This window comes from Gossypium arboreum, chromosome 3, assembly GCF_025698485.1.
Source record: "Gossypium arboreum isolate Shixiya-1 chromosome 3, ASM2569848v2, whole genome shotgun sequence".
NCBI classification, from domain to species: Eukaryota; Viridiplantae; Streptophyta; class Magnoliopsida; order Malvales; family Malvaceae; genus Gossypium; species Gossypium arboreum.
The window spans coordinates 18,440,421-18,457,023 of NC_069072.1; the positions used below are offsets into that span (position 1 = coordinate 18,440,421).

General features: G+C 34.2%; 1 protein-coding gene across 1 annotated transcript; it reads left to right on the forward strand.

The window, feature by feature from the left end:
• Positions 1-3,423: 3,423 nt before the first annotated feature.
• Positions 3,424-6,531, forward strand: LOC108475162 (E3 ubiquitin-protein ligase RGLG5-like). Its single transcript, XM_053025554.1, has 12 exons — positions 3,424-3,588; positions 3,668-3,977; positions 4,149-4,233; positions 4,336-4,476; positions 4,569-4,682; positions 4,776-4,873; positions 5,128-5,207; positions 5,284-5,389; positions 5,515-5,642; positions 5,739-5,904; positions 6,056-6,112; positions 6,243-6,531. Exons 1-12 carry the CDS (start codon positions 3,446-3,448, stop codon positions 6,321-6,323), a joined length of 1,509 nt encoding a protein of 502 aa, XP_052881514.1. The 5' UTR covers positions 3,424-3,445; the 3' UTR covers positions 6,324-6,531.
• The last annotated feature ends 10,072 nt before the right edge of the window (positions 6,532-16,603 follow it).

Below are 16,603 nucleotides of genomic sequence, written 5' to 3' on the forward strand. Positions count from 1 at the left end.
TAAAATTTTTAACTTGGATTAATTTAGTTTATTTTTGAATTAACTAAAACTTGTATAACATGTTTTTAGTTCATATATGTTTAAAACAAGACCAAAATTAATTATTATATTTTTTATCTTTCATTTTATTTTACAATCTATGTTTCATGTCTGATTTTCATGATAGAGTTTAATTTTTATGAAATTTTTATTTTTATTTTAATATTTTTATGATTTTTAAATTATTTGTTGATTTCACATATAAGATAAATAATGTTTTGTCAATATAAAGTATATGTGTCACCAACATCATTAAAAATTAATATTTTAATTAGTATTTACTCCATTAAAGAAAAACGATTTAAATCTTCTTTTGAAAAGCCAATAGTCAAATTTAACTAAAAAAAAATCATATTAACCTAAAAGTTATAAACATTGGTGACTAAACTTTTCATCATGTCGAAAATATATAGAAGAAGCTTCAAAATAGTGACGGGTATTTAGATTATTAAAAAAAGGCTTAATAATAAATTTGGCCACTAACGTTTACTTGTTTTGTCAAAATGACTTTAATTGTATTTTTGAACCTTTTTTTGCCATTAACCTTTGTTTTTTTTCCCAATTATTTTTCTAATAGATTTGATGATAGTACTGTAAAAAAATATAACGGATATAATGTGGAATTGTTTGAATGGGATATAATTTATTACTTAGGTAACCCAACAAGATAATTATATGTGAAAAATAATAAAATAAATAAATCATACATGAAATTAAAAATAACTCTTGATTTAAAAAATAAACGTAATTATCTAAAAACAATGTTTCAAAATGTTTGTTTATTAAGAGGTTCCAAAAGATAATTAATAAATCAAGCGAAATACTGAATGTGTGCATTCATTTTGAAATCTTTTTAGATATTTACATTTATTTTCTTTTAATTAAGATTTATATTTTAACTTCATGAATTATTTTATTATTTTATTATTTTTCACATGTAATTATTTTATTGGGTTATCTAAGTAATAAATCACATCTCATTAAAAATATTTCACATATGAAATTCCACATCATCCCGTTAACCTTTTTAATGGTACTTTCATCAAATCTATTAAAAAGTAATTTAAAAAAGAATAAAATTTGATGAAAAAAGGCTTAAAAATACAATTAAATTTTTTGACAAAACATATAAACGTTAATGACTAAATTTATCATTAAATAAAAAAAAAAGCTATATTGTGATTCATACTCATTTATCATCTAATTTAATAAAGTATTAGTATTTTGTTTCCAATTAAATATGTTGAAGTGGTTATGTATTTACCCTAATAGCGAAGTAGCAAACTTTTGAAAGGAAGGTCAGAGAGTGCGGCACGTGGAACTACCGGTGTGAACGGTGCCTATAATTTCCACCTGACTTTGGCACCGACGTGAGTTCCATGCAAATTCGTCATCTAGGCAATAGTGAAAGTCAAATGTTTTTTATATAGGAAATTATTTGGTATAATTTTAGTGAAGTTTTAGTCTTTACGAATAAAATCAATAGTTAACATACGTCTTATTAAGATGTAATAAAATATTTAAAATTAAATATTAATATATTTATTTTTAAAACTATTTACTATCAGTATAACAAATATTTACATTTTATATATAATATTTTATATGCATATATATGAATATATCATACTTAAATTGAACATTACCCTAACATAGATATTACCCTAACATATATATTACTACATATATATATATACTTATTATGTTAAAATTAAAATTAAAATTTAATATAATTTAGTTGTTATTAGCTAATTTAATTAGTTAACATAACTTATTTCAATTAAAATGAAATTACAAATTCTAACTTATGAAATAGATTTTTTCGTGTTAACTATTTGAATTAACTAAAATCGAGATCAAAATAGAGAACTAAATTATAATAAATTAAAATATAAAATTAAATTTCAAATATGAACATAGTAGAAAGATCAAAACTACAATTTAACCATCTTCATGATTAAAGGAAAGAAGACAAGGAGAGTTGGACACCCATCAATGAGGGAAACCCTTAGAGCATTACTTTTATATATAACTAAATTATGGTACAATCATTTTGATGAAAACTTTATATGATAAAAATATTTATTTTTTAAAATAACAAATATATTCATTAAAAGTTTATTTAAGAACCAAAATACTAAACTTAAAGATTTTGAATTTAGAGTGTCTTTGGTTTACAAATTTTACTATGTGAATGTTGATATGATAATACAACAAGGAGGAGGTATGAAAGAGAATGGTGATTGCTGCGAAGGTCGATTCACTCAATTGGGATGGAGAGCCAGAAGCAGTAAGGAGTGAAAGTGAGGAAAGTGGTAAAGTTGGAAGCTGAAGGTAAGTTGACAGAATATTGAATTGGCCTCTTTTAAGAGCCGTTCCTCTTTTTGCATTCCTAGAGATATTTATAGGCAGGGCCCGTGTAAGGTGATGTCAACGTGTTGAGCTTGTCATTTAGCCATTATTGCAGAACACATGGGGCGGGATCTTCAATGGGATGAGGATGTCTATGATGGGACAAATTTTGTCATTCAGTCTGGCTTAACAGTATAGAGCAATTGAACCCATGTGATGTTTGGCGACTAACAACATCACATTCCCAATGAAAGCTTGAAAGGTCGAGTACTAGATGGTTTGGACTTGTTTGGGTGGTTGTCCCGGAAGGTAGGATTTGTGAATGACTATCTGATTCACTGTAGACTAGCTTGTTGTTTGGGTATCATTTTGGCTTGTCAAATGTCCTCACAAGGATGGGAGTGTAACAGTGCAATTTTTAATTGATTTATAAAATATAAAAAAATAATCTTATAATAATATAATTCACTTAATAAAAGTATGTCCAATTGATTTTATTTTTGATAGAGATAATTACTTATTCATCTTTTATTAAAATCCATCGATGTTGACTAAAGCTATAGGTGAAATAGAAAAAGTCTCGGATTTAATGTCCGGTAATTCCTACTCCTTTCTCTTATTAAAAAAAAAAAAAAACTAACTCTAGTGATGTCCCTGAGTTCTAACCATTCTGGTTGAATACGATAGGCGGATTAATTTCTTGCAGGTGAGGTTTCTAATAGATATGGTTCCTATATATAATTTTACATGTATATGCATCACTTTCACTTTCATTAATTTTGACGAAAATTTGGATTAAAAATATCAAATACTTTGAATGTAGTAAAATACTTCATCCGCAAGATTGTAACTATCAGTTGCGTGTTCATCACCGGATGAGAAAAAGAAAAAAGTCAGCTAGAATTTCTTCTCTTACTGTTTTTCCTTGGAGTTCCTTGAGGTGTTTAATTTTTAAATTTCCACTTTTTCATTTCAAGAACTTTCCATTGATTGCATAACCTTTGAACCGGTCATTAATTATCCCCCACCCTTTTCTGCATTTTCTTGATTTCCCATGGTAATTTGTTTTTATCTGAAACATTTAAATACTTTAATAGAATTAGAGTACAATAAGCGTACAACCTTTTTGTATCCTTCACCATTATCATTTCCCAACTCTTGGTTCAACCCTCAAAGGTACATTAACAGGTTTTTGAGGTATATTGTCACGAGTGTCAAGATTTTCAGCCTATTCAATAGTAACAATGATTTTAATGGACTTTACTTTGGTTTGCAGGAGGGGAAGCATTGGAGTAAGCTTAATCTGTCGGTTATATTTAGTTATGGGAAGCAAAATCTCAAAGGGTTGTAGCAGAAGGAGGTCTCGAACTAGCAGGTCAGGTGGTACAGATTCATGGAGTCCTTACGGATACCCCACGCCACCACAATCTGCATATCCTCAACAAAATTATTACTACACGCCGCACCATCCTAGTTATGCACCATCGCCGTCATATAATTATGTACCGCAAACGCCTGGGTGTGTACATAGGACTATGGAGAGGAAATACTCAAGGATAGATGATAACTACCAGACATTGGACCAGGTTAGCTTCCTGTTCTGCTATTCTTTTGAGTTTTTATCTGTTTTGTTCTTTTGTATTGGTTAATATGAAGAAATGGTGTGATTATTGTTTACTGTCAAACATGAAGGCCCTGGAAAGCAAACAGATTAACGAATTATATAGAAATGACATTTAAGGAATAGATGATTACAGGTTACTGCTGCTCTTGCACAAGCTGGCCTTGAGTCCTCTAATCTTATTGTTGGTATTGATTTCACAAAGAGCAACGAATGGACAGGTATTGCTCATTAACACCATCAGATGCCTATAAATTCATTGTTGTTTTTTTCTTTCAAAATGATCTGCAATGCACCATGCTTAAACTGTCATGGAAAACCAGGAGCGACGTCATTCAACCACCGAAGCTTGCATCACATCGGACATGGTCAAAATCCCTACGAACAAGCTATATCGATTATTGGACAGAGCTTATCCGCTTTTGACGAGGATAACTTAATTCCCTGTTATGGATTTGGAGATGGTAAGGTTCATCCAAATTGTTTTCTCACCATTCTACATTGATTTGATTTTGCTATTCGGATTATATGACGACACTATTCATATATTTGCCAGCATCAACACATGATCAAGACGTCTTCAGTTTCTATCCAGAAGAGATATTTTGTGAAGGATTTGAGGAGGTGCTCGCACGATACAGAGAAATTGTTCCTCAACTTCGACTTGCAGGTGCCCTGTTTTACTTGGTTCATTAGCTTATTCTTGTTGTACAAGTCGAAGCAGTTGGTTCTTACGGCGATCCTTTATATTTTCTTATGGCAGGACCGACATCTTTGGCACCCATCATTGAAATGGCGATGACTATTGTTGAGCAAAGTGGTGGTCAGTACCATATTTTGCTGATAATTGCTGATGGGCAGGTAAATTCACAACAGAACTTCAGTTTTTGTACAATATTAATGGCATTCACTCCAAAAGCCTAGATTAGAGTAACAAAATTTCATCATTAAAAAGTAGATCATGTTAATCATCATTGGTTTGGGCAATAAATGAGATTGGAATAAGAATTGATAGTAAAAGATAGAACTCTGATTTTACTCTTACGATGAATCATCCAAAACACAGATGATCTCAGCTCTCCAACTCTTCTGTCTTATCTTTACGTATATTTTAGGTGACTAGAAGTGTTGACACACAGCCTGGTCTACTTAGCCCCCAGGAGCAAAACACAATTGATGCAATTGTAAAAGCAAGGTAAGTCTCATCAACTTCCTATATGCTTTAAATTGCCTAGCACCAAATATATATCCTCATGGTCATTTGGTTGCAGTGAACTCCCTTTGTCAATTGTCCTAGTTGGGGTAGGTGATGGACCATGGGACATGATGAGGGAGTTCGATGATAACATCCCTGCTCGTGCCTTTGACAATTTTCAGGTGAACAATATTTTATCTGTTGTAATTGTTGCAAACTGTAACTTTTTTTTTTTTTGGCATAAAAGAGAATAAAGTGGAACTTAGGTCTGTTGAATGGCAACTCTTTTTGTTTTCGATCATGCTAGTTTGTGAACTTCACCGAGATAACGTCGAACATCATGAATCCATCAAGAAAGCAGGCAGAATTTGCACTGTCAGCCTTGATGGAAATACCTTTTCAATATAAAGCAACGATTGAGCTTGGCTTATTGGGGTAATTTATTTATGTTGTTTGACCTGCATTCATGATCATTTATTTTAAATGTATTAATTAGTATCTTTTTGATTATCTTTGTACCATTCAAATCAGAAGAAGGAAGGGAGATATTACAGAGAGAGTTCCCCTCCCACCTCCCATTTATGGTACCCCAAACCCTTATTCACGCGCAAGCAGTTTCCAGCAGAATGTATCTCCTTATTCTGGATATCATACTTCAGCCACTGCTCCATCTTTAAGCTCCCTCGACAATCACCAGGTACACCATTCCAATGAAAATAACACTCGGACTCAATTATGAGCGTTAAATACGAGCACTTAAAACAAAGTAAAGATGTCTTAAGTAACAAAGAGATTACCATAAGGTATTAATCCTTTTCTTTTCCCTTTTGCTTCTGCAAATTTGACAGGTTTGCCCCATTTGTCTTGTTAATCCCAAGGATATGGCCATTGGTTGTGGACACCAGGTTGATTACTTTCTGTATTTCTCATTTCATAAAATCATACAATATAACGAGTACTGATATCATTAATTCTCTCTCTTTTTTTTTTTCTTTTTCTTTTTGGTTCATTTTATTAATCCTTCAAATTTGACAGACTTGCTGTGACTGTGGAGAACATCTGCAACTTTGCCCCATATGTCGTTCAACTATCCAAATGCGAATCAGACTCTATTGATCTGCACCCCTTCTCTTAAACAGCATTTTTGATTTGGGTTACAGCTGAGTCCGGTATTTCAAATTCCAAAAGAAAGGAAAGGTCAGCCATTCAGTCATTCTAACCTGAATATATATATATATATATACATATCCATTGATGAGATTTTACAATTCTAAGAAATTGCAACATGTATCTGTGGGGAATGGAGTTCCAATATCCAGGGAGATTAAACAATTCAAATGGATTGAGATCGCTTTCATTCTTTTTTGATTGCTTTATGATTGTTATAATTGTCTCTTTTGATGAGTTTTTCTCTCTTTTTTTGTTTTTTGGTTTTTTTTTGTTTTGGGGGGGTTCAATGCTTTTTCCTTTGGGTGTCATTGATATATACATATAAAGTCTGTTGAAGCAAATATATAGTACTGTTAGTTTATTTTCACAATGGAAAAAGTTCCAACATATACTCGGTAGAAAAACGAAAACGAGATTAAGTTAGAATGCTACCTTCCCACCATTCTCCCACATCAGACATTAGAATGGTTTGAAGCAGAGAGTTTGGACAAAAAAGGAAAAAGAATGATTTAAAATGAGCAGAGTTTGGTTCAAGCTCAGTTCAGTTTAACTCGTTTGTAGTGGTGATAATATTTTATTTTTATATATTATATAATTTATATCTCATAAAAATTAAATTTATAGTATGTAATATTATAATACAAACATTAAAAATATTTTAATTTGTTTATATTTTAAAATTCTAAAATTTTAAAAAATAAAAAATAAAATTATTGAAGGTTGAATTAAAAATAGTATAGATTTATTTTTTTATTTTTATTTAAATATCAACAGTCCTAAAACAAGTATGAATTAACCATCTATAATTATAACTATATAAGCGATGAAGCTTGTACTTTGAATAAGAGTAAGCTTGGACAATTTGGCTGAGCCTATGAACAAGTACAGTTCAAAATTTTAAAGCTGTAAACCTATTTTATTATGTAATTTTGTAACTTCTTTTTTGTTGTTGATAAAACAACATATGCCTCGTTAAAAGATCATTCATCAAGATGACGAGTGGAAAAAGAGTGCATCTAAAAACTATCATTCGAATTAAAGATTGTTAATACATAACCAATGACGAATAAAAATAGGGGGATTGTGCCACCAACTAGAAACAATATCATCTGGGTAAAACATATGAGTATTTAGATTTGATGTTTTTAAGTGTAGTATATTCGTTAATTTATATTTGTAATTTTATTTAAATAAAATTCTATTATATATTAATATCATTTGTATATGTCATTAATAGTTTTTTGTATGCAAAGTAAAATGTAAGAAAATATTGGTTTATTGAGTATCTAATGTTTAATTAATATTAAGTTGTATTGTATGGTCAGATCCTAGTGCAGGTAGACAACTTATATTAGTAAATAACTTAAACAATCTATAGTCCAGTTGAAATTGAGCAAATCTACTAAAAGATTATTATGTTGTCTATCAAGTCCAATTGCAGAGATGTCTTATCTTGGGCATTGGAGTGGTTGACTCCCAAAAAATAGACACATAGATGTCCTTGTCTGGACTGACAATACATCAGACAACACTCAAATTAAATTTATTCTAGATCTATTTATGGATTTATTCACTTGTGACATTTATAGTGTGACATACCTTAATCCTAAGTGGATGATGAATTATGTATGCATGACTCATATACTTTGATGTAAATGAAAGTCTAAGTTCAAATAGATAAGGAACTGAAAGTTGTTGCATTAAGTATACGACTTTTACATGATGTAGCATCATTCCACAACAGTGGAATTCATAACCCTATAAAGGGTAAATGATATCCTTTTGTTGGCATTACATTATTGATGAAAACTGAACGTCGCCATGGGTCATTTGTCATAAGAAAAATTGACTTTTTCATAATCAGAAGATGTAACGTAAGTCGATCAGGCTTATGTATTGAAGGTGTATTAAGTAATATTTTTATTAATATTTAAAAATAATTCATGTGTAACCCTAAAATCTGTCTTTTGACACGCCTTTATCTGCCGATTGGCACGCTCTGTTTTTGTCCTTTCGTTTTCTTTTGTCTTTATGTTTCTTCTGTACTGGTTTTGGTAATCTGTTGAGTAGGTTGTTTTCTTTTTTGGGTGAGGGTTAGGAATGGAAAGGGGATTGGCAAATCTGACTTTGGAGGATGGTGAAGAGGAGGCTCTTTCTATCCCTGATGTGGTTGAAGCGCACAGTTCGGCGTATAGCTTTTGTTTGGTGGGTTGTTTTTTAACAGCTAGTGTTGTTCATTTCCCAGCCATGAGAAATACGTTGGCAAACATCTGGAACCCCTTGGAAAGTGTGAAAAATTCTGATTTGGGAGAAAACGCTTTCTTTTTAAATTCTTTAACGAAGTGGATATCCATAGGGTCCTCTCATGAGCCCCTTGGACCTTTAATAATCATCTTTTGAATTTTCATAGGATGCAGGAGAATGAGGATCCTATGTCTATTCCTTTGGTTTACTCAGATTGGTGGGTTCAGATTCATGATCTTCCACCAAGCTTTTTTAGGGAATCTGTTGCAGTGCAATTTGGAAATTTCATAGGTAAATTTCTGGAATATGATATGAAGCAGCTGACCAATGGCTGTAAAAATTTTCTTCGCATTCGTATTCAGATTGATGTTAGAAAGCCTTTGAAACAATGAAAAAAATTATGATTTTTTAGTCCAAATTCACATATGCAAAAATCAAATATGAAAAGTTGACTTTTTTTTTTTATGTGGATGTCTTGGCCATGGAGATAGTTTCTGCTCGATGAGGCTACAATGTGGAATGCAGGAAATGGAAATGGAATGGGATCTGACATTGACGACTCAGCCACGGAGTGCTGCCACGGAGTGCCACCACGGTCAACAACATTTGGTTAAGGGGGAGGGAGAAAATATTTTTTTTTGGAAAAAAACAAGTTTAGCAACAATTGGGCCAAAATTCAAGGCACAATAAAGAGAGAAAATCATGGGTCGATTGCAATTCTATTCTTGGAATTAATCTGGAAGGATCCAATTTTGAAAATGATTACAGACAAAGGCAGGAATCACATCCCATTAGTGGGGGAGATTTGTTGCTATGCAAAGTCAACGATGGAGTCCAATTTGAATTGCGGGGAATTAATTAAGGGGTCGGATGAGGTGAGAACTGCTAATGGGGTGGATCTGACAAAAATGGGTTATGAATTGGAAGATGCTCTAATTACTAGTGAGGAAGGAAAAAAAAGACAAAGGTTTGACTCTTTGACTTCTAATATTTCCACTATTTCAGATTCGTTGGAAGTTATTGTGGGAAATCTGCCCATTTTAAAATATTATCGGCGGCTGCCAGTGGGTATGCCGATCGGAAGAAATGAATTTTTTTTTTGCTGGAATGTTTCATAGATTAGGGAGCCTGTGAGCAGTTAGAAGACTTCAGGATATGCTAAAAATTTATTATCCCTAAATCATCTTCTTTATGGAGACAAAATTGAATGCTGATAAAATAGAAATTTTTGGGAGAAGGTGTGGTTTCTTTAATGGTATTGATGTACACGCGGAAGGGACTCGGGCGGTCTTAGTATTGGGTGGAATGAGGGTCAATTAGGTAATTTGAAAAGTTTCTCCAAAAATCACATTGATGTTGAAATCCAAGAAGAGGAAGATACTCCACGCTGGAAATTTACGGGATTTTATGGGGCACCGGATGTAAGGGATAAATCTGCTACGTGGGATTTGCTTCGCTGCTTAGGGAGAAACAATTTGCTACCATGGTTAGTAGGAGGTGATTTTAATGACATTCTTTTCGCTAATGAAAAATAGGGTGGGGTTCTTATGGAGGAAGCTAGAATAGAGGCTTTTAGAAGAATTTTGGAGGAATGTCATTTGGAGGATATTGGATATTCTGGAATATGGTTTACTTGGGAGAGGGGCCGTCTGTTGGTAAATAACATAAGAGAGAGAATTGATAGAGGAGTTGCCATAGATGCATGGCTTCAAATCTTTCCAAATTATTCTTTCAGGCACTTTCCTCATTCTATCTCGAACCATTGTCCATTGCTTCTTGAAACAGAGGTTGGTGGTTTGCACAAAAAATCTAGAATGTTTCATTTTAAGTCATGGTAGGTTTTGGAAGAGTAGTGCGGGAGTGAAATAAGAAGGTTATGGAATGGTAGTTTGGGTTCTTTTCTCAATCGGCTTTTATCTTTTTCTAAGGGACTGCAGTGTTAGGGGGTAAGATTAAACAAAGAAGAGGCTATGATTTCAAAAGATTAAAAAAAAATTTGGAGTTAAATTGTTCTGAGGTTACGGATGAATCTTTGGCTGAGCTAGTTGATGTCAAATTATACCTAAACATGGAGATGGATAAGGAGGAGAAATATTGGGAACAACGTGCTAGGGTGAATTGGTTGAAAATAGGGATAAGAACACGTAATTTTTTCACAAATTTACTTCTCAAAGAAGGCGTACAAATCACATTCGTGGATTACAAAGGAGTGATGGTTCGATAGCCATAGAGCGCATCGAGATTGGGGAAATTGCTCGCGATTATTTTTCAGACCTATTTGACTCTAGAGGTATCAACAATTTGGATCATATTCTTTCGAGGGTTTCGTGCTGTATTAATGACAGTATGAATCAAAGTCTTACGGCTACCTATACAAAAGAGGAAATTGAGAAGTTCTAGAAAGGTATGGGACCTACAAAAGCTTTTGGTTTGGATGGATTTCCTGCTGTTTTCTACCAAAAGTATTGGTCTATTATTGGCAATGATACTAATGCTTTCTAATTGGATATTCTGAACAGCGGAAGATCATTGGTTGAAATCAATAGTACTTAATTGGTTTTAATTCCAAAATCTGCCAATCCTCTTAATTTGAAGAATTTTTGCCCGATTAGTCTCTGTACTGTGATTTATAAGATTATAGCAAAGACGGTGGCGATTTGATTACAGAAAGTGCTGGACAACTGTATTGATGATGCTCAAAGTGCATTTGTGCCTGGTAGACTTATTACTAATAATATGCTGTTGGATTATGAGATTTTTCATTCTTTTAAGAATAAGAGAGGAGGACGAAAAGGATTTATGGCCCTAAAGTTGGACATGAGTAATGCGTATGATCATGTGGAATGGCCTTTCATTAAAGGTATGATGTCAAAATTGGGTTTTGCTGATTCTTTTGTTGATATTATCCTCCGTTGCATTGGATCGGTCTAATATTCTATTTTAATTAATGGTGAAGAAGGGTCATGCTTTACTCCTTCGTGAGGGCTGAGGCAAGGGGATCCTCTTAGCCCTTATATATTTTTGCTTTGTGGGAAGGGCCTGTCTGCATTAATGAGATTAGCATTTGGGAGAAAATAATTTTAGGAGCAAAGGTTTGTAGACCTTTCCCCCCAATCACCCATCTTATGTTTGCAGATGATTGTATATTGTTTGGTGAGGTTTCTGATAGGGGGATCATGGTGCTTACAGATATTCTTAGAGAGTACGGAGTTTGTTTGGGGCAATGTGTTAACTTTGAAAAATCCATAGTTTTTTAGTTCAAATATGGATGATCATGATAAGAATATGACGTTCTAGGCTCTTAATGTTCGCTGTTCGACAGAGGCTAAAAAATATCTAGGGCTTCCAAATATAGTGGGAAGAAGAAGAAAAATGGCTTTCCAAAGCTTGAAGGACAGATTGAAGCAGAAGATAAATAACTGGAGTGTTAAGCATATCTCACAAGGTGCCAGGGAGGTATTTATAAAAACTATCTTACAAGCTATTCCAACCTACTCGATGTCTTGTTTTCTTTTGCCAAAAACTTTTTGTGTGGAAATGGAAAACATAATGGGTGTTTTTTGGTGGCAAAAAAGTTTTGGTAAGAGAGGGATGAATTATATGATTGGAAGTCGCTATTTTTTCTTAAGGAAGAGGGTGGTATGGGGTTTCGTAATTTGAATTTTTTTAATATTGCTTTACTTGCCAAACAGGGGTGACATTTTTTACGTAATCCTAATTCTTTACTAGCGTGTACGTTGAAAGCTAAATATTTTAAAGATTCAGATTTCCTGAATTCTAGGTTAGGAAATTTACCTTCTCTTACTTGGCAGAGCATTTGGACTGCTAAGGGACTTCTTTAAAGGGTTTGGGCTGAAGGATTGGGGACGGAAAAAATGTCTCTATCTGGGGTGACACGTGGGTACCTAGCAGTGAGGATTTCAGAGTTCAGAGTATGAATGTAAATTCAGGGCTTCTGACAGTAGTAGTTTTGATTGATGTTAATTCAAGAAAGTGGAAAGTTGAGTTGATTTGAAATTCCTTTGAGGAGGTGGATGCAGAAAGGATTTTATGTATCCCACTGTCTATGCATCCGCATGAGGGTCTCTTAATCTGGAGCTGTGAGCCGAATAGGGAGTATACTGTTCATAATGGACGTAGGTGCCTTTTACATAATGGACAGACTCAAATACAACCAATCTACAAAAAAATTTACAAGAGATTGTGGAACCTTAATCTTCCTCTAAAAATTAAAATTACAAACTAGAGGATTGCTAATAACTATTTTCCTACATTCGATAACCTTCATTATAGACGTTTGATAGGATCAGCCAACTGTCAAATATGCCTACATGGAGGGGAAACATAGGAACATCTACTTAGGGAGTGTCCTACAGCAAAGGAGACATGGGAGAATTTAAGGGTTTGCCCTAACACAAAAGCAAGTACAGATTTCAATGAGTGGTTTAAAAACTTGTTCGAATCATATTCATTATCTAAGTATAGGTTGATAGTATGCACATTGTGGGCATTGTGGACATCAAGGAACATGTTCATATTGAGATATTTAAGGGATGACCTAAGGCATTGTTTAGAACACATCTAGAGCCAAATACCTGACATGTAATTATTCACCCTTAGTACCTATTTTGAGCTTGTAAACACTTCTTGATGAACCTTAGTACAAAGCCCAGGCCTGAAATGATAATTTGTATTTGCCCCATTTATTTGGTATTACATTGCACGACTATAGACATCTATCCATACGTATTGAGGGTTGAGTAGATACATTGTAACACCCCTTACCCATATTCGACACCGGAACAGGGTACAAGGCATTACCGGACTTAAATACAAGCAAACATACATTTTCGAGCCATAAAATTTGGCATCAAATTCAAACTTTTTTGCATTTAATCATAAGGTCCCTGATACAAGCTTACGAGGCCCAAAACGTGATTTGGAAGTGGTTTGGGACTAAATCGAGAAACCTAGAAAGTTTTTGCTAAAACAGGGGTCACATGCTTGTGTAGCTTGGAACATGCCCGTGTGGGCAGGCCATGTGGTCACACACGCCCGTGCTCCTAACCCGTATAACTCTCTGTTTGTCACCCAAGAGCAAATTAAAGTGACACGGCCATGGCACAAGCTCGTGTCTCGAGGCTGTGTACTTCACACGGCTAAGAGACACGGCCGTGTCACATACCCTGTGCTTGATACTGAGCATTCTGTTTTGCAACAATTTAGGTGCTGGGGACACACGGCTTGATCACACGCCTATGGGGCTAACCGTGTGTCACACACGGCCCAGACACATGCCTATGTGGACAAAAGTAAGGCTATTTACCAAGCTATTTTTCCACCCTTATTCACACATACACTTACCCTAATTCAAAGGCACAAAACAATACATACTTGGGCAACCAAAACATCCACATTCATGGTTAAAACGTATCAACTCAATGTATTTATCTAACACATCATTACATTTATGAAGCCCTAAATCAAACATACAAATTTCACATTCATTAGACTTCATTCAATTACTTTCTAGTTACCAAATTATAATCAAATTCCTCATCTCATCAATAGGCCACATTTCCAAAAATTACACAATCATGCAATAAATCACATTTCCAAACATTTCACATTCACCAAGCATACCATGATCATATCACCATATATGAGTATACTTATATGAGTATACTTAGGCTTACAACCATGTTAGCCAATATAAGCCAACTCACATGACCAAATAGCAAAACAAGCCTTTGACGATTACAAGCCATATAAGCCAACTTACATGGCCAAATAGCAAAACAAGCCTTTGACGATTATAAGCCATTGCATTGAGTAAAATCATATGACACATATAACAAAATGACCAAGTCAATATACATGCCATAACTCAAAATACTTGAATTCATCAATACCCAAAACGATAGCTTGATAGTGTGATAGGATCTCTGGCAATCTCCAACCTGAGCTAGCTTGACGGCATTATAAAACATGGGAAAAGAAGGGGGTTAAGCTATATAGCTTAGTAAGTTCCTATGCAAATAATAGGCATCATGTCCAAACATTTAACATACAATTAACTTGATGATAATTGGAAAAAATATTGTTAAGATCTTATTATCATAACTTACACAATCGTAACCTTACCGAGGGTTCATCACATAACGAGCTCGTTACATATGAGTTTTACGTACATACCTGTGTCATCTCGAATTTGATTTACACACAATTCATCTTTGACATACTCGTTAAATTACCCGTTGAACCACTTGGAATACTAAAGGATACTTGGGAATCTCATTCACACAGTACCATACCAATGCCATATCCCAAATATGGTCTTACATGTAATCTCGTATCGATGCCAATATCCCAGCTATGGTCTTACAAAAAGTCTTATATGGATGCCATATCCCAAGAATGGTCTTACTGTAACACCCCTAACCCGTATCCATCACCGAATTAGGGTTAAAAGCGTTACTGGACAATCGAAAACATTTTACAAACAATTCATATACATTATCTACAATCATAATCAATCATGATTATAATGTCCCTTATATAGGTCATTGAGACCTTAATCATGCTTTAGAAAGGGATCGGGACTAAACCGAGCACATACAAAATTTTTTGAAAATTAAACATTTTTCAAAGTTTTACAGGTCACACGCTCGTGTCAATAGGCCGTGTGCCTCACATGGCTTTAGACACGCCCATGTGTCTAGGTCGTGTCAAAATAGGGCATACATACTGACTTGTCCACACGACCACAAGACACGCCCGTGTGCCAAGCTGTGTGAAAATTAGGGAGGTTACTGACTTGGATCACACGGCTAGTCACACGCCCATGCGTATAGCCCGTAGTGAAAACTGACTTGGCCACACGGCCTAGCACACGCTCGTGTGTGCAACTGTGTAGTCTGCTCAGGCTCAATTCGAAATGACCTTCGAGCAACATGGCTGAGACACAGGCCCGTGTCCTTGCCAGTGTGGGCAAAAATAGGCCATTTACAAGGCCAAATTACCACCCATTAAGGGTCCTTCCTACAATCAACAATTAGGCACCAAATGCATACCAAATGCTCATCTATTTCACAACCATTACATACATCAATTAAGCCATAATCATCAACCAAATTCATGCTTATTCACCATTCCAAAACATAACAAATCATGAGCTAAAATCATGCCAAAAACTTAACAAAATCCAAAATAAACACTTGCCACAAACTTACCCAAAATGACCTATTCTCATGCCCATTAAAGAACATATCATAGTAGCATAATTTCATCACATAATTCATACCAAGAACTTATTCATATACGTAAACATAATCAAGGCAAGTCACATGGCTAGATATATATACATCACAAAACATAATCAAAGCACTTCTACCCTATACATGCCATACTTACATATATACATTTTCAAAAGGTACCAAAGCAAGGTTCAATAGTGTGGTGATGATCCTCGAAGATCCCTGAGCTCTCGATAGCTATGATATTTATAAAAAAATGCAAACACACACAAAGTAAGCTTTCAAAAGCTTAGTAAGCCATATACAAATAAACTTAACAAATAACATCAATTCGTTCATAAAATTTAAGGCAATATTCATTCACTTAGCGATATATCTCTTATAGTTCATTTGAACATAATTTACATATACATATCATAACTCATTCTCATAGTAGCTCATACTTATATCATATATTCATCAAGGTACATATTCTTACCTTTCATACTCAAACATGATATGCAAATCAAACATACCTGAGTAGGATACAAATTCACATAGTCATCTAATTTCTTAGAATGCCCATTGAACCATTTGGAATCATAAGGATACCCAGATAGCTCAGAAAGCTCGTACAATGCCAACGTCCCAGACGTGGTCTTACATGTAATCCAATATCAATGCCACTGTCCCAGACAGGGTCTTACACAAAATCAAATACGATGCCAATGTCCCAGACGTGGTCTT